This window comes from Misgurnus anguillicaudatus, chromosome 9, assembly GCF_027580225.2.
Source record: "Misgurnus anguillicaudatus chromosome 9, ASM2758022v2, whole genome shotgun sequence".
NCBI lineage: Eukaryota > Metazoa > Chordata > Actinopteri > Cypriniformes > Cobitidae > Misgurnus > Misgurnus anguillicaudatus.
Window position 1 is genome coordinate 21,690,001 of NC_073345.2, and position 25,129 is coordinate 21,715,129.

Consider the following 25,129-nt stretch of genomic DNA (forward strand, 5'->3'; position numbering starts at 1 on the left):
CCCTTAATGCACTACATTGCTTGGCATAAATTAACCTACTTGGTACTATTACTACTACTATTAATAAACATAACTATTGATAAATGATGACTCATGTTGCACTCTGCATTATTGTCCAATCAGGTGTTTTCAAAAATTTGAAGGCCCCTCCCCCTAATACTCCCTGCATTTGTATAACAAGTGGAAAATTATAGTTCAAGGATGTGATACTGTATAACTAGAACCTATTAATGGCTATTTAAGTGAGAAACAGCCTATTTAATATTTCTGTTTCAATAGGAAATACACAGCTCTTACGAAAATTAACAATGGTTTTATTACAGTTAAAGTGAAGTAAACATGTTTTCTTTTTGGCAAGTTATTAATTACTGTTTGAAAATGGTTACTGTAGCGAGATTATGATTAAAGGGATAGTTTACCCAAAAATAAACATTTTGTCATCATTTACTCACTCTCAAGTTGTTCCAAACAGATGGAGCAACATTGTCTTCCATACTAGGAAAAAATCAATGGTGCCCCAGATCGACTTTGTGTTCAGCAGAACAAAGACATTTTGGGACAAAATAATGATGTGAATGATGACAGAATTTTCAATTTTGGGTGAACTATCCCTTTATTGGCTGTCTCTCAATTCCAAGAATGCAAAATGGACTTGCATTCTCGTGGAAATTGGTCTTGCCAGGCGAACTTGAAGAACGAACTCAAAAGGTCGCGAGAACACAGAACGCACTTGTGAGAATTGAGATTTGTGCGATCTTCAACATTCATAAAGTGACAAACATACCATTATATGCGTTATTATGTACATTATTATTTTTATTATGTCATTTTGTAATGGCAAATACGTATATATTTCAGATACCTTCAAGAAATGATAATATAATCTAAAATAAGAAACTCAATTAAGATTAGTTGTTCTATTCCAATAAAGCATACATTTTAATATCAAATTTTATGTATTTAATACTTAAAATGTTTACAAACGTTTACATTTACAGTTGTGCGTAGCACTTCCTTCCTCCGCCATTGTTTTTCCACAATGACTTCTGGGGCATAAAGCTATTACAGCGCTCAAGTCTGCACTCGCTGCATCCTCGATATCAAGAACACATTCGGGTATTTTCATGCGTCCTCTGTACTTGCGTTCTTTAGAATTGGAATTGAACTTCGACGGTTAATAATGACGTGGAGCGAGAACACAAGGACGCAAGATTGCTGAAAAATGCATATTGAGAAACAGCCAATGTTTGATAGCCATGATTTAAAGAGCACCAATTCAGGATTTTTAATTTCCTTGTGTGTGTAAGTGTGTATTAGTACATGTTAACGATATGCCAAAGGTACAAACCCCAAACTAAACAATGACGCGAGTTATCGTCTCCAGCGTAAATCTCTTTTTTGGACTACAACAAACGGATTGTAGGCAACAGTTTACTTCCTGGGATTGGTGATGTAGTAAAGACCAACATTATCATAATATATCCTCTCGCCTCGGACTCAGCCTGTAAGTTAACTCCTGTTAGCCTTGCATTGTGACCGAATCTTTCAAACATAGTAAGGAGTGTCACATTTCTGGCTGACGTCAGATGTATTCAAGCCAATCACAACGTACAGAGGGCTATCTGGAGTTACAAAAAATGTATGGTATGTGGAAAATAATGTGTTTTTTAACAATAAACCACGCGAACACATTGTATTATACCAAATAAACAAAATATCATTGTTTTTAGCGATGAATTAGGTGCTCTTCAACTTTTATTTTGGTTTAATTTTTGTTTTTACTTGTAGTTAAACCATTGTTAGTTTTAGTAAATGAGCCTCATTTCAGGGGGCCATAATATATACTGTAAGAGTATACAATAAATTATGGTTTTGTAACTTTTCTGTTTTATTTTAAGTTGCTATACAGTCTATAATATGATGTTGTTCTTATTCATCTTGAGCAGAAAGGAAATACCGCCCTTCATATTGCTGCTCTGGCCGGTCAAGAGAAAGTGGTTGCTGAACTGGTCAATTATGGTGCCAACGTCAATGCCCAGTCTCAGGTGGGTCTAATCCTCAAGACATTTGTCCACAAACTAAAAAATGCGTTGATGATAGTGTTTATTCACTTTCTCTATCGTGTTATCATATATACAGAAAGGTTTCAGTCCCCTATACATGGCAGCACAAGAGAACCACTTGGAAGTGGTCAAATATCTACTTGAACATGGAGCCAATCAAAGCCTTCCAACTGAGGTAAGTGCTTACCGTTCAGCCAACCAGATAAGAGAGAACTGTGGCCTTAAATCTAAATGACCCCACATCCCATATAATGTTATTTCCAGGATGGCTTCACACCTTTGGCGGTAGCTCTTCAGCAGGGGCATGAGAACGTGGTGGCCCTTTTAATAAACTATGGCACCAAGGGCAAAGTGCGTCTGCCCGCCCTGCACATCGCAGCACGCAACGATGACACGCGCACTGCTGCTGTACTGCTGCAGAATGATCCCAACCCAGACGTCCTGAGCAAGGTATTCATTGTGTGCTGCATCTCACCAGCAATTATACATCATGACTCACTGAGATCACATTACAGGCGCTCTTGGCTTATAATTGCAGTGATGACTATGCGACATAAACATAAATAAACAAATCTGAAAATGAAGCACAACTGACTTTGGTAAAGATCCATCAGCGTAGGTGTTATACTATCTATTTAGCTTTTCCACTGATTATTAGCCACGCCAAGGTCATTGGTTTGATTTCCAGGGAATGCATGCTCTCATAAAAAATGTATGGATTGAATGCACTGTAAGTCGCTTTGGATAAAAGCATATTATTAAGTATAATGGATAATGTCTCTTTGCAGACCGGCTTTACACCTCTTCACATTGCAGCCCATTATGAGAATCTCAGTGTTGCACAGCTGTTATTAAACAGAGGAGCCAATGTGAACTTTACGCCTAAGGTCAGTTTAAATGTCATGTTAATGCTGCCTCCTGCAACACATCCAAAGATTACAGAAATTCAATTTTTCTCATGTTCTCTCCTTGTTTTCTCTTTAAGAATGGCATCACTCCATTACATATTGCTTCCAGGAGAGGGAATGTGATTATGGTGCGACTTCTGTTGGACAGAGGAGCTCAGATAGATGCCAAAACCAAGGTACAGTTAATCATGAGGGCAGTCATAGCATAATGGTTAGAGTCGGGTATGTAACCCGAAGGTCATCAGGGTGCGACCGAGGTGGCCCCTACTGTATGCTGCCGGGTGCTGCAGTGATACTGTAGCTGCCCATTGCTCCGGTTGAGTGTTGTTTGCTGGCTGAGATGCAACATTTAACTGCTGAATGAGGTTTATTTAAGTCTGACCTATTTTTCTTCCTTTGGTAAAAACAAGTATTTTCTCAGTGTGAACACACGCTGTGCTTAACTGATGAAACCTAAAGCTTTAAAATGCGGCTTGTTTAGGATGCAATGAAACTATAGCTGATAAATTCTTTAAACTGATCGCTTGCTGTTTTCTGCAGGACGAGTTGACGCCGCTGCATTGTGCAGCCAGGAACGGTCACGTACGTGTTGTGGAAATCCTGTTAGACCAGGGTGCCCCCATGCAGGCCAAGACCAAGGTGACTAACTCCCAATATTTTGTTTGTCCATACTATAAAATATTGTATAAAATGTTCGAAGACACTAAGATGAATTTCCAGCATGTAAATTTCAACCATGTTTGTTGAAGTTTTTGAGAAGGTTAAATAAAGTGTAATGTTTAAAGTCTCACTGAAGTCAGGAATTTGAACTCATCTTTGAGCATCATAATAGCATGTAAAAGTTTTCCCTGTCCCAGTAATTTCTTCATGCTTTAAAACAGCTTGATTGTAACTCTACACATTTGCTTCATTTAGTATGTATTAATATACAAATTAGTCCCCGCCTCTACTCAATCGCACAGCCCGGACCAGATATATATGGAAATAGGTGCTACTTTCTGCAGTTTCAGACACATAACTGCTAAGTTCGGTTTCACACAATGCATACCTGAACTGCATGCTTGCAGCACTAAGGGCCCTATTTTAACGATCTAAGCGCATTGTCTAAAGCGCACAGCGCAACGTCTAAATGGGCGTGTCAGAATCCACTTTTGCTAATTTAACGACGGGAAAAATGGTTTGTGTGCCGAGCGCGCGGTCGAAAAGGGTTGGTCCTATTTTTTTAATGAGTAATGGGTGTGTTTTGGGCGTAACGTGCAATAAACCAATGAGAGTCTTTGCTCTCATCCCCTTTAAAAGCCAGTTGCGCTGGCGCTATGTCTAATCCCTATTTAGATGACGGACTTTGTAAACTGAAAAACTAAGCGTAGGAAGAAGATCCCCAGTTTGAGATTAATGTTAAATAATTGTGTTGTTTTTCACTTATTGAAATTGTTATTTTTTATTAAAACCTTTAAAACCCGTTTTCTTTTAGTCATGGAAGTAAAAAAGTATGTAAGAAAAGGTTTGTACTCTAAAAATACTTTATTTGTAACAAACAGGAGATCAGCACTTGGACAGCGTCATGAGTTTATTTTAAGCATTACTTAAAAAATTTCTAATCTCACCATATCCACAGGTACAGAGTCATCATATACAATAAATCCGTGAGGTAGCATTTAAAAAGACATTTAAAAACAGATGCAATTGTTTTAAGCAAAGCATTTATTTTCTTACCAGGCTACAGGTGAAGCGGCTCTTTGCGCCTTCTAACGTCTCATAATTAGTACTCATTTATGTCCAAGAGACTCAATAATAATTTTTTACATTCAATCCTTTAATCTTTCATATTTAAAAGTATTTTTGTGCTGCTGCGCATTTATGTATGTGATAAGCAAACCCGCGTAGTCGTCCCGTTTATAGGCGTATATTACTAATGCGATCTTTAAATAACAAAAAAACATATTGCGCCATTGACTTTAGACTTTAACCAGGTTTTTGTTGGTCAATGGCGTAGTCCATTTTAGTTGCCTCAAAATAGCAGTGCGCCAACAATGCCAACACACCTTGTTTTCAGACCAGAACGCCCGTGCGCGCAAAGGGGCCGCAAATGCATTTGCTATTTAAACAACGTGGCGCTAAACGTGAAAATTGCGCAGGATGGAAACTAGCAAAAAACACTTGCGTCGCAAGTTTTGCAGCCAATACCGATTACTGATTTATTGTCTTTGTGATTGGCCGATACCGATTCTTCACGCTGATATGCAAGCTCTTTGATGACTGTAACTGTTAACATTTTCTCTGAATAAAGTAATACCACAGATGTTGCCTTTGTTATATTACTTGCAGTAATTAGGTATATTATTGTTTTAATAGAGAATCAAATAAATTAGCACAACAAATATTTCTTCTGCAAAGAGAAATGTAATATGCCTTTAAGAAGGTTTATGTCTGTAAAAAGTGATGAAAATAAAACACTTCACAGTCTTTACGTTATGATTTAAATATACACGCATTCATATAAAGTACAACAGTTCTTCAGTGAAGAGCAGAGAGTGATTTTATTGAGAGATGAATTAGGTTACTGTAGCTTTAAGACGTGAGAGAGATCGCTTTGTCACGTGCACTGATGACGTGTACACGGACAAGAGCAGCTGTGAGGAAAATAAAATTTAAACTGTCAAAACTTAAAAACGCATGCAAATAATAAACTTTCGGCATGAGGATGCAATTGTCCGCAATAGATATGTGTTGTTTACGCTGTTTCATTGTGATGTGATGACGCGTCGCTTTGTTAGAACAGGAGCGCGTCCTACACGTCTCTGTAAAGACAAAGAGAGAAATCCAAATCAACGTCCAACGGGTTTTAAAAATTCTCGCACTGCTCAAAAATGGTCTCTAATTGCAGCGGGATTCAGGAGCCCTATAATGACAAAAGTAAACAGAAAGATCGGCAAATTTAGCGAGTACTTATCGAGTCATTTAATGCCGTTATCGTCCGATACCGATCTGCGGCCGATCGATCGGAGAATCCCTAATTAACACTGCATGTGTGAGCAGGAGAGAAGCAGAGCTGAAGCAGCCTTGCTGCAGTTGTTTTAGTGCCGAGTCTATGCGGCATCCATACATAATATCTATACTGTAAAATGAAGAATCTGTAATTATGCTGATCAGTTAAGCTGCGCCTGCTTCTGCAGAATGGTCTGTCCCCCATCCACATGGCAGCGCAGGGCGATCACATGGATTGCGTAAGGCAGCTACTGCAATACAATGCAGAGATCGATGACATCACCCTGGACCACCTGACCCCGCTGCATGTTGCAGCACACTGTGGGCACCACCGCATGGTCAAGGTGCTGCTGGATAAGGGGGCAAAAGCTAATGCCCGTGCTTTGGTTAGTGAGTCTTTTGTATCTGTGTTTTACTTCTCAGTCCTTAGTTTTATGTTATTTAAATGTTTGATTAACTCTACATTGACAAAGCCATTAATATGTTAAAGTATTCACGGATACATTATACATTAAAATTATGTTTTGAACACTTAGTAATACATCACTGACACGACTCGACTGTACAGCTGAACACTTGACATACTTGTTCATTTCTTTCAGAATGGGTTCACCCCGTTGCACATTGCCTGTAAGAAGAACCACATGCGGTCCATGGACCTTCTGCTCAAGCATTCAGCATCTCTGGAGGCAGTGACTGAGGTCAGATTACTCTCTTGGCTGTCGCTATGATGGATAGCCCGGATTCACGCTGCACCAGCTGTGCTTTTAGCTTGAATCTTGTACATAGTACAGAAAAATGATGTGCAAATGAGACCAGGATAATTTTAGGATATGTAAATACTACTGTATTACGTTACATTACATTACATGTTCTGTATGTTATTTTCTCTGAGTCTGGTCTGACCCCACTTCATGTGGCTGCATTCATGGGGCATCTTAACATAGTGAAGAGTCTTCTTCAGAGAGGAGCTTCGCCCAATGCATCTAATGTGGTAAGAACTGTGTAATTTGTTTAGCACCTCAGAGATACCAAGCAATCAAATCCCAATTGCACAGATCTTCTGCTTTACAAACTGGCTAATGTCTTTAGGAAAGATTATAACAATGATCAAACTTTTTGATTTACAACTTTTTTAAATGTGCCATTTTAGAAAGTTGAGACCCCTTTGCACATGGCTGCCCGGGCGGGGCACTGTGAGGTGGCTCAGTTCCTGCTACAGAACAATGCACAGGTGGATGCTAAAGCCAAGGTATGGACATGATACAAGCTTTGTTAATATCTTAAAGAGCATCATATTGTATTTCTCATTATGCAGCACCTATTTTAACCATCTGCCTAAAATAGCTCTCTTTAAAGGGACATTCAATTATTTTTAAAATATACTTATTTTCCAGCTCCCCTAGAGTTAAACATTTGATTTTTACCGTTTTGGAATCCATTCAGCTGATGTCCGGTTCTGACACTACCACTTTTAGCATAGCTTAGCATAATCCATTGAACCTGATTAGACCATTAGCATCGCGCTAAAAATAACCAAAGAGTTTTGATATTTTTCCTATTTAAAACTTTTAAAACTATACTCTCATTCTGGGGTAATAATCAAGGACTTTGCTGTTGTAACATGGCTAGTGATATTATGCACCGCCCAAAAATAGTCCCCTGCCATTAAAAGTTACTAAGGGGACTATTTTCGGCTGCTGCGTAATATCATTGCGTCTCCTGCTGCCATGTTACTGCTGCAAAGTTCTTGATTATTACGCCAGAATGAGAGTATAGTTCCTAGAAAATCGCAACTTTAAATTTTTTGTCGGTTTTAGTACACTATGTAACTACAGAAGAGTCAAGTTTTAAATAGGAAAAATATCGAAACTCTTTGGTTATTTTTAGTGTAATGCTAATGGTCTAATCAGATTCAATGGATTGTGCTAAGCTATGCTAAAAGTGGTAGCGCCAGACCCGGAGATCAGCTAAATGAATTCCAAAACGGTAAAAACCAAATGTTTAACTCTAGGGAACCTGGAAAATTTGTATATTTTTTTAAAAAGTGGAATGTTCCTTTAAACCACTCTCCTTCTGAACGTCCAGTCTGCTCTGCTTGGTTAAATCTTAGATTTCCTTTTTTTTTCTTCACAGGATGATCAGACGCCCCTCCACTGTGCTGCTCGTATGGGACATAAGGAGTTGGTGAAGCTGCTGTTGGAGCATAAGGCCAATCCAGACTCGGCCACCACGGCAGGACACACCCCTCTGCACATTGCTGCCCGTGAAGGACACGCCCAGACCACACGCATCTTGCTTGACGAGAATGCTCAACAAACCAAAATGACCAAGGTTCTTCTCTCCTGTCTGTTCTTTTCTCCTCCTCTCGTTTTCTCGCCTCCAAACTCTTTACTAAACTTCACCAAAAATTCACCTAATGAATCTATTTCCATTCCCATTTTACTGAAAATCACACTGCATACAGAAATCTCCAATGCATTTTTATGTGAAGTTTTATATAGCCATGCAAGCAACACTAAACAAGTGCGCTTAGGTTATTACATCACATGGCAAGGAACTTCCCATCTGCCTTCTGAGTGTGTATTTGTGTTTTCTTACAGAAGGGATTTACCCCTCTACATGTAGCATGTAAATATGGTAAAGTGGATGTGGCGGAGCTGCTTTTGGAAAGAGGGGCCAATCCTAATGCAGCCGGAAAGGTAATACATCAAAATGAACATCTGATGTTTCCTGCGTATATCAGATGACAGACAGAGGGGGTTGACTGAGGCCATGTGTATCCTCTTTGTCCTTACAGAATGGACTGACGCCTCTGCACGTGGCTGTCCATCACAACAACCTTGATGTAGTTAAGCTGCTGGTCAGCAAGGGCGGCTCTCCGCACAGCACTGCGAGAGTAAGATACGCATATACAGTACACAGAAAGACGTCACGGATCTTGACATTAACTAACAGCTCATAGACTTTCTCTATTTTCTTACAAGGGGTGGGGTGTAGTATGGTCAGCTGATAAACGTATTGATCTTGTTTAGGATATTGGAAACATTTTCGAATAAATTCACAGCTTAGAGCTATATAATAAATATGTGCTCAAAATGTTATTTTAAAAACTTAATATAAGCTACAGTATGTTCTCTATGCAAAGGTTACTGCACATAACTTACCATCCGAAACATTTGTGCTGATATAATTTCCAAAGTGGGGGTAGAAAAAAATATTTTGTATTTTTGGCCACAAATGGTGAATTATTTTGTTGCATTTGCTGGTTTGCATCAAATACTAATCAGATAGTTCCTATATATGTTTAATAAGCATATATTTGGGTGCTTTGGATAAAAGTCTCTGACAAATTACCACCCAATCCCTTTTTATGGCAGAACGGCTACACAGCCCTGCATATCGCAGCCAAGCAGAACCAACTGGAGGTGGCAAACAGTCTGCTGCAGTACGGAGCCAATGCCAATTCAGAATCACTACAGGGCATTACCCCACTTCACCTGGCATCACAGGAGGGGCAACCTGACATGGTGGCATTGCTCATCTCCAAACAGGCCAATGTTAACCTTGGGAACAAGGTGATATACTGTTTAGTTTTAGGAATCCAACAACATCCAACCCAGTCTGTGAATGCCCAACTAAAGTTACATTTAGTCATTTACTGTTTTCTACATAAAATCATTCTACATAATGTAAAGAACAATTCTGTGAAAATATAACCTTGTGATCTTTAATATTGACTAAGACCAGTGGGGGCTCGTGACTGCTCATCCGAGGGGCGCAAATTCAAAATATGTGTTTGTTACGTCATGTGAACCATGTGTATCACGTGTTTTTTCAAAATAAGTGCCTGCTGCACACGCGTCAAAACTGTTTTTGATAAAGGAAACGCTCACGTTCACAAAATACACGCAAGACATTCCCTTAACAGTAAACTCTGATTACGCATGAGATTATACGTGTATCTGGCAAACACGAGCGTCTCTTTTATCATAAACCCTTTAGACGCGTGTGCAACAGGCACATATTTTGACAAGACATGTGATGCACACAGATTCACTCGACGCGCCGAACACATATTTTGAAATTATGAATAACACACATGACGGGCTATATACATGTTGTGACGAACTTCGCATCGAGCCCCCTCGAAAAAAGAAGTCACCGGCCACTACTGACTAAGACCATGTCAAAAATTTAAACCAGTGCCTAATCAATCAAACCAAATTCTATTTTGATTCCCCTAATCTCATAATTCGATTATGAGACCTTAGCCGGGATTTCCCAGACCGGGTCACATACAGTATGTTAAATTTGGCACATATGAAGATACATTTTGTATAAGCAGTTACATTCGACTCTTATTGTTTTATTCTCTTGTGTGTGTACAGAGTGGGTTGACACCTCTGCACCTGGTTGCTCAGGAAGGGCATGTGGGCATTGCAGACATGCTGGTGAAACAAGGTGCATCAGTCTATGCAGCCTCAAGGGTAAGAGATTTGAGTACGCACATGGACACACACACACACACACACACACACACACACACACACACACACGCACACGCACATATACACACACACACACACACCATCTGTGAAATGTCCTAGAATTGAAACCCATTAAACTTGTAGCACTGCAGAAACACTACTTCAAAAGTGACAAATACAACTAGATTTTCACACTTTCTCAAGAGACTAGAGAAATCTAGTAGAAATCCCAATGCTGTAACAGTAGGTTACTAGGGCTTTGCTAGGCAGTTGTGAGGGTGTGTTTGGGGTGATTACCTACTGGCCCAAGTTGGAAGAGCCTTAAAGTCTGTAAACTAAAATATGGACAAACCCAGCTGTTGGGTTAACGTTATCTAGTAAATGGCCATATTTGACAAAACCATAAGTTGGAACAATCTAGAATTTTGGAGTAAAACAACCTAGCATGGGCTACTTCAAACCCAACGGTTGGGTTTGTTTATATTTTATGCAACTATGGGTTAAAACAACCCAGCATTTATTTAGAGTTTTGGAAATTTTGTGTCTGGTTGTGTCTCTACTTCTTAGATGGGCTACACACCATTGCATGTGGCGTGTCACTATGGCAACATAAAGATGGTGAAGTTCTTACTTCAGCAGCAAGCCCACGTTAACAGCAAGACCAGAGTAAGTCCATAACTTTGGATACAACTCAGGATTTGTACAAACAATTCTGCATCTATTTAAAGATTCACTTTCTTCTCTTGCATTTCAGACGGGATACACTCCTTTACATCAGGCAGCTCAGCAGGGTCATACAGACATTGTCACTCTGCTTTTAAAGCATGGAGCTCAGCCCAACGAGATCACCACAGTAAGCATCAGCCACAATTTTGAAATATGACCCATCTCTTATGCCAAAGCATTATGTATGCTATTGTATACGAGTGTGGATGATTCATGCTGTCAAATGATTTCTTCTTGCACATAGACAGAATATTTTACTAAAACATTTCGGGGTGGTTTCCAGACAGGGATAAGCTTAAGCCGGGACTAGGCCTTAGTTTTATTAGGGAAATAACTAGTTTTAACAAACATGCCTTACTAAAAACATTACTTGTGTGCATTTTGAGGCAAAATGTTGAGACAGTTTGGACAGCTCTTAAATTTATTTTTGCCTATAGGACTAGTCTAATCCCTGTCTGGGAAACCGCCCCTTTATGTCATAAGAGCAAGTTTTTTTGAGATTTATACATCACCTGAAAGCTGAATAGATAAGTTTTTTCATTGATTTATGGTTTGTAAGGAAATGACAATATTTGGCCGAGATACAACTATTTAAAAATCTGGAATCTGAGAGTGAAACAAATCTAAATATTTTGCCTTTAAAGTTTTCCAAATGAAGTCCTTAGCAACACATATTACTTATGTTCAATTTTTTACAATTTTACGGTAGGAAATGTACAAAATATGTTCATGGAACATGATCTTTTGGCATAAAAGAAAAATCTATAATTTTGACCCATACAATGTATTGTTGGCTATTGCTACAGTGCAAGTATACCCGTGCTACTTATGACTGGTCTTGTAGTCCAGGGTCACATTTTGTTTATTCATGGCTTATCAGAGACCGATATGAGATTTGTTGACCTGACTGTGTTATCTGTGGCAGAATGGGACGTCACCCCTGGGTATCGCTAAACGCCTAGGCTACATCTCTGTCATCGATGTGCTCAAACTTGTGACTGAGGAGTCCGTATCTATGGTAAGCGCCATATGCATCTCATGAATTTTTGTCCTATCTGGATTTGTGATATCAATCTGCAAGGCTTTCCTACAGAAGCAGGTTGATTTATGTTTTTTATGTCACTATCTCATATCTTCTGTCTATCTGGTTTGCTTTGATTCTTACCACCTGTTTTCCTCACTTTTGTATTTAAGCATCTTTTTTAGAGTTAAGCATCTGCTAAATGTACAGTACATGTCAATTTTGGTTGTTTTGAGCCTGAGGCTTCTTGAGCTGTAGCCAAAAGGCAGGAAAAATATATTCGTACATTTAATAGTATCACTAGCGAAACATCTACTATAATTTAAATATTATAATATAATATAATATAATATTAAATATAGACCCCTTCACGGTTCACGTCACAGGCGGTTTCCACTGCGCATGTCGGGGTCAGAAAAGCCATTACAGCAGATTGAGTTGCGTATTATTCGGTATCATAAAAAAATGCCTACTTACGTCGTGGGCCGTGAAAATCGCACCAGGACTCCCGTTAAGTTTTCGCGATTCATGCAGAATCTCAAAAACAAAAAAATACAACATCTGCTGCTGCACGCAATTAACGTGCAGACGCGGACAATGCAAAGATCAAAGAGGCTTGTGTTTGTAGTGCTCACTTCATTTGAAGTAAGTCATCATTTTTCAGCAGTGTAAGATTAAATTATAAAGCCTGGATGGTATGAACAGTTTGACCCCATGCTGCGCACGCACCCGATAGTCATTCAATGTTTACAAACCTTGAAGGGGTCTATTATATACGAGAGATTATGAAATAAATAATACATATTTTAACATACATAAAAATGTATTACATCAAAATTACACAATTTACACAAGTATTTTAAATTTCAATGAAGAAAGATGTTTTGTCTCCAGATAATGTTATTGCATCTTCTAGCAGGGCTATGGCTATCCCCTCTTGTTATGTTCATTTGGGTCAGTGACAAAAACGGTTTGGCAAGATGAGAAATTATTTTTTTTTTTAATTTGTTTTAAAAGCATGCATCAGGTTTATTTCAATGCACAGTGTATTTATGTTAATTTTATGCAATAAAAAATTACATTTGCACCATTTCTATTAAAGTTAGGACTGAATGGACCTGAAAATGTCAAATGGTGTAACTGCCAATTGCACGAACGAATGAGAAATATTAAATATTTGATCCACCTTGATGGCATTTAAGCCTATTCATCAAAAAAAAAATCATTTTATAATATCATTTTATAATTTTATCATATTAGTTATTTGTAAATGTAAATTTTAATGCGTTTTTGTAATATTTGTCCTGACATATGCTGAAATCAGCTCTCTTTTCTAAATAATCTTAGATAATTTATGTAAAAATGTATGTTAAAATAATCATATTACACTAAACTAGATGATTATATTTTATTCCATATTTTTTATGAATATATTTAGATTTTAATTCGAAAAATTACTAGTTGCACCAATTGATACAGACGGTTACACCACACTGACATTTTGCAATTATCCTCGAAAAAAAAAACTTTGAAATAAAACCAGAAATTTTAAACTTGGTCCTCAATAAAGAGAATGTATGCAAGAAATCTGCAAATTTATTTTGAAATTTTAACCCTTTTACATTTAATTTATCTATACGGACACAAAATAATTAACATCATGTCCTTGACCCTTATTCCCTCTTCATCTATCAGATCACCACTGAGAAGCATCGCATGAGTTTCCCTGAGACTGTGGATGAAATACTGGATGTGTCAGAAGATGAAGGTTGGTATGACTGGCTCACATTGGCTTTAGCCTCAAGGATTATACCGCAGTAAATGGCATATTAAAGCTCTGATTCTCAGCTGCTGTGACAGGGTCTCACAGGCCTGAGGATGGTAATAGACTCTCAATTAAAAACATGGGCCAGTAAGCAGATTGCTGGTGGGTCCTATCCCAAGAGTGACAGTATGAAGTAAACCAGCATTTAGAGTCGTTTTCACATTAGTACTCCACTTCTGACTACTTCCTCAGCTGTACAAAAACTGTGTTTCTCCTGAAACATTCCTGTCAATGACAGGCTACGATTAATCTGAATCGTACTGTATTCTAATATCAGAAGATCAATTCAAATATTGCATGAGATGAAAAGTTGATCCAGCATGATATCATAAAGGAAATTAAAAGAAAAGTTGGCCTAAAAAGAAAAAACATGATTTCTGTTTATTCTGGAAAGTTGATGCCTGTCAATGTTCAGCAAACGCAAGTATTTGGTGATATTACAAGCTTTCTGTAATGGTAAGATCTCCAGCCTGAAATGTTCCTCTTCCTTCCTGCTGTAGGAGTTGCTCAGCTAACATTAGGTAGGAGCATCTCCCTCTCTGTGGCTTGGTTGTCAGATTTTCAGTGGTCCGTGAATCGTATGCCTCCATTTCAAGCTCTCTCATTTTGTCTCTGACCTCGCGGGTCTCTTTGACTGCTCTCTTTTTAACATATAGCTTCGTGTTACTAAGTCAACTCCTCTTCATCATTTTGTGGTCATGACGTTTTTTTACTTTAATTGACAGTAACATGTCTGTGGATCCATTATTGACAGGACTGCATCTGAAATTACTTTTTCTCCTAAATACAAAGGGTGTTTTTTCAACTATGGGCACTTTGGCCATGTGGACCTTTTATGAAAATAAACCCCCTAAAACACGCTTTCATTAGTTTAACCCTTAAATGCATACCTTGGGTCTTTAGGGATGCGGGATGTGATAAGTGCATAATTTTAACTTTGTATATGTTTTATCTTTGTTTATTATATAGACTGTTTGATGACAATTGAAATGTCAAATTATAATAGCATATGCTTTTTTGATTGTTAAAAGTATTTGGACTTGGTATTAGTTTTATAATAATGAGGAAGTTTAGATATACATTCCAGGTCGCTAAAGACCCAAATACGTATTGTGATGCATGTAGGTAATTGAATAAACATTTATACATTTAAGGGTTAATTTGTTAATAATGGTACAAAATTACAGCTTATTTGGAAATTGGAACAAATTAAACAAATTTAAAACAATGTTTTAAAAAGTAATAGTAAAAGTTTGGGACACGGGTTATATAATAAAATCTTTATATTAAAAAAAATTAAATAGCAAAAATAAATTATTAATGTATAAAATTAAGTTTGTTGGACTTTAATTATATATCTAAATTGTTTAAATATAATAATACTGTGTAACTGTGCTCCTGTATAGCTCAGTGTAGATTATTGCGTTGGCATTAAAAAAGGTGTGGGCACATGTGTTTTAAACCCAGGGAACACATACTGAAAAAAAATATGTGTGCTTTGTAATGCACTTTAAAGGCAGTGTATCTGATTTTGAAAAATGCTAACGTTAGCCTACTAGCACTAAAATCATGATCTCTCCTCCAAAACCCATGAACATGCACAGACCAGAAATCAACGGTCCACATCCCATGTCTCATTCATCAGTGAGAAACCTTTGCAGTACAAAGTGAATAACATTACCAAAATAACAAACATAAACAGCTCGGAATTAGTTAAAGCACGTATTCGGTACTGTGGATGTAGTAGTATATCGTTATGCTAATTTGTAAAGGAACACAAACTTCAGAAGCAACACAATGTTTCATCAAAGTAGAATATCTGAATTCATCTAAATACAAACATATCGTGTACCTACCTTACCAAAATAAACATTGCAACGACCCTTTGCCTCCTGCACCTGTTTGCATTTTGTGGTAAAGCAGTAAAGTTACTGATGTTAATTTGGGTTTTTGCTCTTTGCTGATCCAGACGTTTTTTTGTCGTTGTTGTTTCAAAAAAAAAAATTCATTTTGTGGCTCCTGTGTAGGTTGTCAATTCAGCAGGAAAGTTTGCCATTCTCCCTCTGTGTACAGACGGGAGGTGAGCGCACGTGAACGCACTGATGACGTATGGTGTCTGCGTGAACAGGCTGCACAGTGGCATATGCAAAACACGTTCACAGATGAGGGGCAAACATTGCATGCGTCCAATTATTGCGTACAGTCCGAGTTCAATGATTTGTTGAACATTTTTTGGTCCTACCCCTTTCACAGATGACATATATTTATAAAATACATTTAGACAACTTTACATAGTGATTGCTATCAGGATGTAAGTATACTTTTAAGCAATATAACTAAAAATGTTTCTGGATCAAATCAGATACCCTGCCTTTAAGTCGCTTTGGATAAAAGTGTCTGCCAAATGCATAAATTTAATAAAAAATTGAGGAAAAATCAGTCCCTGGCTGTAAGTGTCCAAATTTGAAAACACACCCACCAATAAGTTTATCTCTCTATCCAAACACTCTGGGAGTCACGCTGGGAGTGAATAATTTTACTAATTGACTAATGATTATTATTTGACTCGGCAGAGCTCTCCAAAATGAACTGACAGAGTGGCTGTTTTTACCCATCTTTGAATACATGTAATTAAGCCCCCACAATAACACCCAACAATCTCTCCCATGCAGATTAAGTATGATTTTCTCTGCACTGCTGGGCATGCACCCTTCAGTAACCAATATCATGTGATCTCGTTGAGCGTCTTTATTTCATCATATTTTCCATTGGCTCTGTATGAATGACTTCATTGCTTGGACTTGGTAAATGAGTGAATGTGCTTGATTGGGAATGATGGTGGACTGTGAATGTTAAAATAACATTTTCTTCCCTTCATCTAATCCTCCATTGCCCTGCCAGCCTTTTTTATGGGACTCTCTGATATATATTGTGCCGCTATATGAAGGTGATGAACTTCTCGGGATGGATGGGGCTCGCTACTTGAAGCTGGATGATCTGAAAGACCAGGATGATGATTTTCTATCCCCTAAGAAAACCCTCAGAGACTTTGAGAGTGGAATGGGCACAACGTAGGTCCAGTGTGCATTGTGTGACATGTTTGTTAATATCTTATATACTTTTGCAGTAATGTCTTAGATTTACAGTCTCCTCTATTCTCTCCAGACCCTACTCACCTGCAATTCCCAGAATTCCATGTGTGTCACCTGAAACTGTCATGCTAGACCAGGTATTGTTATTTTCTTCTTCATTAGCTGAAATAAAACATGCTGGAAAAAAACAGATTACAATCAGCATTAACTGGTAGCTGGTTTGACACGGATTCTAGCTGGTGTAAGCTTGTCATTAGAGGCCGAGGGTCAATCTGTTTAGAGTTGGTTTATATGACAGGGTTTTTTCTCTCTATTTCATAAGGCTGTCTGTACTTTTTTGTGTTTGTATGTCTTTGTGTGTGATCTGTGCTACTCATGTGTGTCTGCAGCACACCCCTGTCCCTTTGCCAAAGGAGTATGACGAGGATTCTCTTATACCCAGTAGTCCGGCCACAGAGACCTCAGACAACGTTAGCCCAGTGGCCAGCCCCATCCACACTGGGTCAGTGCAGTCACTACACACCCAAACAAACTCATCCCGGTAGCACACATGCTGAAGTATTGGCCCTTTATAAACTCAGTGACCTTTCTGATGGCTCTTCACCTGTGTTTTCTACGTATTTATCTGTTGTTCATAAAAGCTTATTTTTATACCTGTCTCCGCTGTCATAAGTGTTTAAATTGGATAATTCTTTAGAAATAGTATTCAGTTTTGGTGATAAAGGGTATGAACAGTTTTAGATGAAGCTTTTTGCTAAAGCACAGAAATGTCACTTTACTGTTGTCAGCATAAAGAAAATATTAAAATAGTGATAAGAAAAATATATATTTGTTATTTACTTTTTAATTATTTGCATTTCTACACTTGTTTTTCTTCATACATGTATATAATACATTTACTTTTTTTAAGGAAGTAAACTAAATGCCTGAGCTACAGTATGTGTAATTGTTAGTTGTGGTTTGTATAAATGTATGCAACTGTGCTATTTACTCAACTCACTTGATCAAAATTGACAGATACTCTATTTCTCAAAATGTATAAAATCACACAGATAATGCAGTTGACGGGTTCAGTATATACTCACTGTAATGTGGTTGGTTGTTGTTTGACAGCTTTCTAGTTAGCTTCATGGTGGATGCAAGAGGCGGGTCTATGCGTGGCAGCAGACACAATGGTCTGCGTGTGATCATCCCGCCACGCACATGTGCCGCCCCCACACGCATCACCTGCCGTCTGGTCAAACCACAAAAACTGACCACCCCACCTCCTCTGGTGGAGGGAGAGGGGCTTGCAGCACGTATTATCTCATTAGGACCTTCCAGTATGCAGTTCCTGGGGTAAGAGTCTGCACTGAAAAAAAATGATTCATTGAATTTAATCAATTTTTTTAAGGTAAGTGGTTGCAATCAATTTATTTAAGCTACATTTAAACAAAAAAGATTAGTAACGTAAAATAAAATATATAAAACTTTTGATTAAATGTAGCTTAAATAAATTGATTGTAACCACTTACCTTAAAAAAATTGATTAAATTCAATGAATAATTTTTTTCAGGGGGTGTGTGGGTTTACTTATTCATATTTGGAAGACACATTTGTATACAAGAGTGACAAATATGACAAATATAAATATGTAAAAGTATGTGTTTTTGTAGTAATTTTGAGAAAGCCAAAAAAAATACTTGTTAAAATACTTTAACTAATAAAAAACAACTGTAGAAATAGATTAGAGATAGATTTAAGACCAGTATAGAACAGAACAGTAATGAAAAATTGGGGGTTATTACCTGTCGACATTTATTGCAATTGCCATTTACCGTATTTTCTGGACTATAAGTCACTCGGGAGTATAAGTTGCATCAGTCAAAAATTCGTTTTGAAGAGAAAAAACTCGTAAATAAATAAGTCGCACTGGACTATACATCGCTTTATTCAGAAAATGATATCACAAAATTCAAGCCGAAGAACAGACATTTAATCTGGAAAGGCAAGTTATTCAACTAAACAATAGCAGGCTGAATAGGTGTCCGTACATATTAAAGGTGCAGTGTGTAAATTTTAGCGACATCTAGTGGTGAGGTTGCGAATTGCAACCAACGGCTTAGTCCGCAGCTCACCCCACGCTTTTGAAACACATAGAGAAGCTACGGTAGCCGCCAACTGACAAACATGTCATCGTCGGAGACAACTTAGTAAAAAAATTGTCCATTAAGAGCTTCTGTAGAAAAATGGCAGCACAAAATGGCGACTTCCATATAAGGAGACCCTCTGTGTATGTAGATAAAAAGGTCTCATTCTAAGGTAATAAACACATAACGGTTCATTATTAAAGGTCTTACACCCCTGATAATATAGTTCTGAATATTATTTTGCATCTGTAAAAAAGATCCTTCTAAAAATTACACACTGCACCTTTAAAGTAACATAAACAGTTATTTACACGATACACATAGCATACAGAACACACCTGAGAGGCTCAATAGGCTAAATTAACACGATTAGCCAAATCAAGTTCAAAAAGGTCATTCCGCATCACTGAATCCTTTGAATTACATAAATACAGGAGCAGCATATAGCGGACTCTTGTGGCTGTAGACGGTAATGGGTTCTCTTGGTTCATATGAAATAATTTGGACTTATAAGTCGCACCTGACTATAAGTTCCAGTACCGGCCAAACTATGAAAAAAGTGTTACTTATAGTCCGGAAAATATGTAGTTGATCTGACCTCCCATCATCCTTTTCAGGCCAGTGATAGTGGAGATCCCTCACTTTGCATCCCTGAGTCGGGGTGATCGGGAACTTGTGGTTCTGCGAAGTGAGAATGGCTCGGTATGGAAAGAGCATCGCAATCGGTATAGTGATGACGTGCTGGAGACCATACTCAATGGCATGGATGAAGGTGCATTACATTTATTGGATGTTCATAAACTTTGTTTCGTCTTATTTTTCAAATTTGCCTTCTAAACCTGCAGTGTATATGAATAGATAAAACAGAAAAAATACATGCAGACCTCATAACCTTTGTTATCTGACTTCATCAGATCTAGAAAGTCAGGATGAGCTGGACAAAAAGAGAATCAGGCGCATCATCTCCACAGACTTTCCACTTTACTTTGCCGTGGTGTCCCGTGTCCAGCAGGAAAGTGATCTTATCGGCCCAGAGGGCGGTCAGCTGACAAGTAGGCTGGTACCCCAGGTCCAGTCAATTTTCCCTGAGACAGCTGTGACCAAAAGGGTCCGACTTGGCCTGCAGGTGAGATGGAAAAGCTTTGGATGAAAGAATCTGGTTAATTTATATATGTTAATGATTGAAACCATTGCATCATGTACATCCTGGGTCTTTAACTAATCTTCTTCGAGGGCCAGATTTTAAAATTGTAAATATGGTGAGGGCCAAAATTTTACCCATATTTTTACCTTTTATATATTTTTTACTTTGAGTTCAACTATGAAAGTGCAAGTGTAAATAGTCAACACGTGTAGAGCTCTTACCGTGGGTTCACACCAGCCACGTTTGAGGCGTCAAAATCGCGTCTATCGTGTCTAGTTTGCCGCTTGAAAATTTTGAGTTTATTCGCTTCATTCGCACGTGAAAGCGCGCGTAAAAATTCTAGTCATCGAGACATTCACTCGGAAATTTGCGTCATGGGAAGGGCTTCTGCGACTCCGCTCGCTTCCTGTAATCACTTCACTACTAGAGCATGCTCCTGATTGGCTTACATGCAAGTTTTTCCACCAAAGTTCAAATTTTTCAACCATTTGCGCGAACTAGACGTGCGAATGAGGCGGAATCACGTCTACCACGCCGCGCTAAACGCCTCATTCGTGCATCAACGCGTCTTCACATTAACTTAACATTAAAATCACTTGCGCTTGACACCTCTACCGCGGCTGGTGTGAATGCAGCATTAAACTTTTTTTGTTTATAACACTTAAACTTTCATAAATTTTTACATTTCAAGTACTCACAACATATAGTCAGTCTTCTCCTAATAAATGACACCTCATGTTTTCTGATTGAATATTTTAAAGATATATAGGCTAAACTGCCTTTCAATTGTACACTAAATTCAGACACGACGGTCGGAGTTCGCCCCCTAGTGGCAGTCGTGATGAAATTTCAGTTTAATCATTAATCCGTGTCAGGGCATGTATGTATTTCTACTTAATAATTTACATATCAGTAATCAATCATTTTTAACCTGATAAGGAACACTGTGCTGTACACGGTACACCCCCTCTCTTGCACGTGAGGCTGCATTACGTCATTGTAACTTTGAAGCATTAAATCTTCAAAATATACGGTCATGCGGCACATTGTTGGAAAGCTTAGAATTTCGGGTTTCCACTAAGCGCACACACAAAGCATAATATGATTTTTAGCAGTCATAAAACTGTAATCTAGTTGTTAGTTACCTGAACCGGGCGGCACCGATATAGGATATTTACTTACCTTCAAAATCTTCCCTTGGCCGCTTCGGTGAAATTGTCCAAAACAAATTGTTCATAAATCCCCAAAAGTCCAAGGAAATGGAGTATCCAAGCCTTTTAATCCAAAACGATTTTTTCATCTCACAATCTTGACGTTTCTGACCGAATTACGATATAAATACTGTATACAATTAGTTCACTAACGGACATTCGTTTGAATCTCACTTTTCATTCACGATTTATAATGAATATATTTGGATGTCACGTTTATTGTGCAACGTCTGAGGAACAAATACGTCCCCTTGTGGAATTTCAGCCGTTCCATAAGAGGCTACAGAATTCAAGTGTTACTGATAAAGTTAAACAAAAAATTATTAATAATACAGCATACAGTGTTTTGATTAGAACACACTGAAATACATCAGTTCTGGTCAGCATTTCAGGCGGTTTTGTCGCACAAGTTAATTTTTTTATGCATTTAATGCTCAAATTGGATCCGATAATTGCGCACCGCAGATTGTTGGCATCCCACGCAGACAATTTCTGACTCTCTCTCCGTTTTTTCGGCTGTCATTTGTCATGTACATGGGAAAGGTAAACGTAACCACATTGATTTTAAATCAGACAAAGATGACCGGCGGGCCAGATTAAGATGATTGTAGGGCTGCATTTGGCCTGCGGGCCACAAGTTGACCAGCCCTGATGTACATTTATGTGCTTCTCAGATATTTGAACCAAACTAATTTTAAGTACACTATAAAAGCTTGATTATGACAAAAATGTTCAATAAATAAATCAATCATTTATTTATTTAAAAACATTTCTGTGAAACACACAAGGTGATGCTAAATGCCCTTCTCTTTTCTATTTGTGATTACTATTTGCAAAGTACAGATGCAATTTTTGCACAGATGCAATTTTGCTGACTTGCGTCTGAACCCCAGGGTCTTCTTGCACACTAAACAAAAACCACTTGACCAGCAAATTTAATATTGCCTCTCAAGAAAGCAAGTGCAAGATGGCCCTTATTACCACCCATGATGGTTATAACAAATCTTATCTTAACATTTTATCACTATCACATATAAAACATTTAAATCAATATAGATATAATAAATAACAGTAGCTGTGGAAATTCACAGAAGGTTGTTTGAGTAGTAACTGAATCTTTATGTTCTATTTTCATCTCTTCTTCACCCAGGCCCAGCCAATCCCAGATGAGCTGCTGACTCGGCAGTTAGGAAACCAGGCCACGTTCAGCCCCGTCGTGACAGTAGAGCCTCGTCGGCGTAAATTCCACCGACCGATTGGGCTCCGCATCCCTTTACCTCCATCCTGGAGGGAGAGCCCACGTGATGCTGGCGAGGGAGACACTACCAGTCTCCGCCTCCTCTGCAGTGTTATTGGTACGAACCAGTCACAGTCAATACCAAGAATTATACATTTGTTTGAAGAAGAAGATCATCTTGAATGTCAGTCTTTCCCAGATTTAATGTAGCTACCCTGCCTTGCTTGGAAAATGTTGTCCTGCCTGTAGAGGACACAGAGATAAAGATAGACTCATTATTCCAGATGGTGTTGGTTAAAAAAATGGGTTTATAAAAAGCTGTAAACCTTCTCCAGGTGGCACCGCTCCAGCTCAGTGGGAGGACATCACTGGTACCACCAAGCTCATGTATTCACACAACTGTGCCAACTTCACCACTAACGTGTCTGCAAGGTGAGCAACAGACACACATAAATAGGGAATTGTGCATTGTTATATTTTAATTCAACGACCTGTGTCCTATTCACTATTCATCAGGTTAACCGGCCACTAAATGTGCTGAAACAGCACTGTGTTGTGAACATTCAAATTAGGTCATTATCTTTCTTTTAAGTTCCATCACGCCTCCTTTCAATGCAAATTATGTTCTGTATCGATAACATCTTATTTGAAACTCAGAGCTGTTTGCTTTTTCACAATTACAGCAGGTGGTAAATACATTTTAACTGAAAAGTGATCTTTGTGCGCGTTGTCTCGAGATTACAGCAGCAGTAATGCATCAGATGATTTATACACATTTAACATTGCCTCTCATGACCCTCATTTTTGTTCCCCTTTGTACTCTCGTCTATTCTGTTTTACTGCAGGTTCTGGCTGGCAGACTGTCCGCGAACGGCGGAGGCCGTGACCTTCGCCAACCTGCTGTACCGTGAGCTGATGTCAGTGCCGTACATGGCCAAATTTGTGGTATTTGCTAAGATGAATGATGTCAGAGAGGGTCGTCTGCGCTGTTACTGCATGACCGACGACAAAATAGACAAAACCCTCGAGTTGCACGAAAACTTCACAGAGGTGGCACGCAGCAGAGACATTGAGGTTAGCTGATAAAGTTTCTAGTATGTATCTTCATTTAGTTTTAAGTTGTGTTCTGTATATTTTTAAAATAACACAATATTTAATATGCGCTGCAATTATGCTAAAATGTATTTATATAAAAATATATGTAAAAAATGAAAATTATATAACTGACATACATGTTTCACATCCTTTCTGATTGTTGATCATTTCCCACATTTCCGAGCATGCACATGCACTCATAAATGTATCTTATTTATTTTTTTATACTTTTGTCTTACACCGCAGGCTTGAATGAATAACATTTTAATCCTCTGTATGTCCTGTAGGTATAGCAGATTGACATTAAAGTTGACCTTGACTCATTCACACACAGGCACTAACCATTATTCGTCAGTCTCTCTGCTACTGTGTATGCATATTGTGTCATGCACATTTGAGATATTTTAACAGTTTTTATTTATTGTGCAGTGTTTATGGTGTTTATGTGTTTCATAATATTCTGATATTGTGTGATGTTAGCTTGTGATATTATTGGTGAAAGGTGACATTTCACAAGATTTTTTTAAGATGTCAAATAAATGTTTTGTGTCCCCAGAGTAAGTATGTGAAGTTTTAGCTCAAAATACCCTAGAGATAATTTACTATAGCATGTTAAAATTGCCACTTTGTAGGTGTATGTGAAGTTTTAAAGGAATATTCCATTTTCTTAAAAGAAAAATCCAGATAATTTACTCACCACCATGTCATCCAAAATGTTGATGTCTTTCTTTGTTCAGTCGAGAAGAAATTATGTTTTTTGAGGAAAACATTGCAGGATTTTTCTCATTTTAATGGACTTTAATAGACACCAACAATCAACACCCAACTCAACACGCAACAGCTCTCCTCAACGGAGTTTCAAAGGACCACAAACAATCCCAAACGAGGCACAAGGGTCCCATCCAGCAAAACGACTGTCATTTTTGACAAGAAAAATAAAAAATATGCTCTTTTAAACCTCAACTTTTCGTCTAGGTCCGGTCCAACGCGACCTAACGTAAATGCGTAGTGACGTAGGGAGGTCACGTGTTACATATATAAAACGCACATTTGCGGACCATTGTAAACAATAAACTGACACAAAGACATTAATTAGTATCAGTTGACATACAACAACGTCAGAACGATCCTCTTTCAACACACTTGTAAACACTGAGGCGGAGTTTCGCGTTCGTCCTCTGTGACCTCTTGACGTGATGA

At 38.2% G+C, this 25,129-nt stretch overlaps 1 protein-coding gene across 5 annotated transcripts in view; it reads left to right on the forward strand.

Moving 5' to 3' along the window:
• The window catches only part of ank1b (ankyrin 1, erythrocytic b), a 95,589-nt gene that overhangs the window by 50,695 nt on the left and 19,765 nt on the right, over positions 1 to 25,129 (forward strand). For 4 of the 5 annotated variants that reach the window (XM_073871303.1, XM_073871299.1, XM_073871302.1 and 1 more), the window contains 29 exons: positions 1,947 to 2,045; positions 2,140 to 2,238; positions 2,328 to 2,513; positions 2,852 to 2,950; positions 3,049 to 3,147; positions 3,512 to 3,610; positions 6,148 to 6,345; positions 6,562 to 6,660; positions 6,855 to 6,953; positions 7,113 to 7,211; positions 8,096 to 8,293; positions 8,563 to 8,661; positions 8,760 to 8,858; positions 9,340 to 9,537; positions 10,351 to 10,449; positions 11,017 to 11,115; positions 11,204 to 11,302; positions 12,101 to 12,193; positions 13,892 to 13,964; positions 14,522 to 14,542; positions 16,969 to 17,092; positions 17,187 to 17,250; positions 17,503 to 17,615; positions 18,227 to 18,451; positions 19,860 to 20,014; positions 20,157 to 20,368; positions 22,748 to 22,952; positions 23,170 to 23,266; positions 23,680 to 23,908. In XM_073871303.1, coding sequence (XP_073727404.1) covers positions 1,947 to 2,045; positions 2,140 to 2,238; positions 2,328 to 2,513; positions 2,852 to 2,950; positions 3,049 to 3,147; positions 3,512 to 3,610; positions 6,148 to 6,345; positions 6,562 to 6,660; positions 6,855 to 6,953; positions 7,113 to 7,211; positions 8,096 to 8,293; positions 8,563 to 8,661; positions 8,760 to 8,858; positions 9,340 to 9,537; positions 10,351 to 10,449; positions 11,017 to 11,115; positions 11,204 to 11,302; positions 12,101 to 12,193; positions 13,892 to 13,964; positions 14,522 to 14,542; positions 16,969 to 17,092; positions 17,187 to 17,250; positions 17,503 to 17,615; positions 18,227 to 18,451; positions 19,860 to 20,014; positions 20,157 to 20,368; positions 22,748 to 22,952; positions 23,170 to 23,266; positions 23,680 to 23,908 — 3,678 coding nt within the window. The remainder of the gene's footprint in view (positions 1 to 1,946; positions 2,046 to 2,139; positions 2,239 to 2,327; positions 2,514 to 2,851; positions 2,951 to 3,048; positions 3,148 to 3,511; positions 3,611 to 6,147; positions 6,346 to 6,561; positions 6,661 to 6,854; positions 6,954 to 7,112; positions 7,212 to 8,095; positions 8,294 to 8,562; positions 8,662 to 8,759; positions 8,859 to 9,339; positions 9,538 to 10,350; positions 10,450 to 11,016; positions 11,116 to 11,203; positions 11,303 to 12,100; positions 12,194 to 13,891; positions 13,965 to 14,521; positions 14,543 to 16,968; positions 17,093 to 17,186; positions 17,251 to 17,502; positions 17,616 to 18,226; positions 18,452 to 19,859; positions 20,015 to 20,156; positions 20,369 to 22,747; positions 22,953 to 23,169; positions 23,267 to 23,679; positions 23,909 to 25,129) is intronic. The other variant, XM_073871300.1, reaches the window with a different exon arrangement.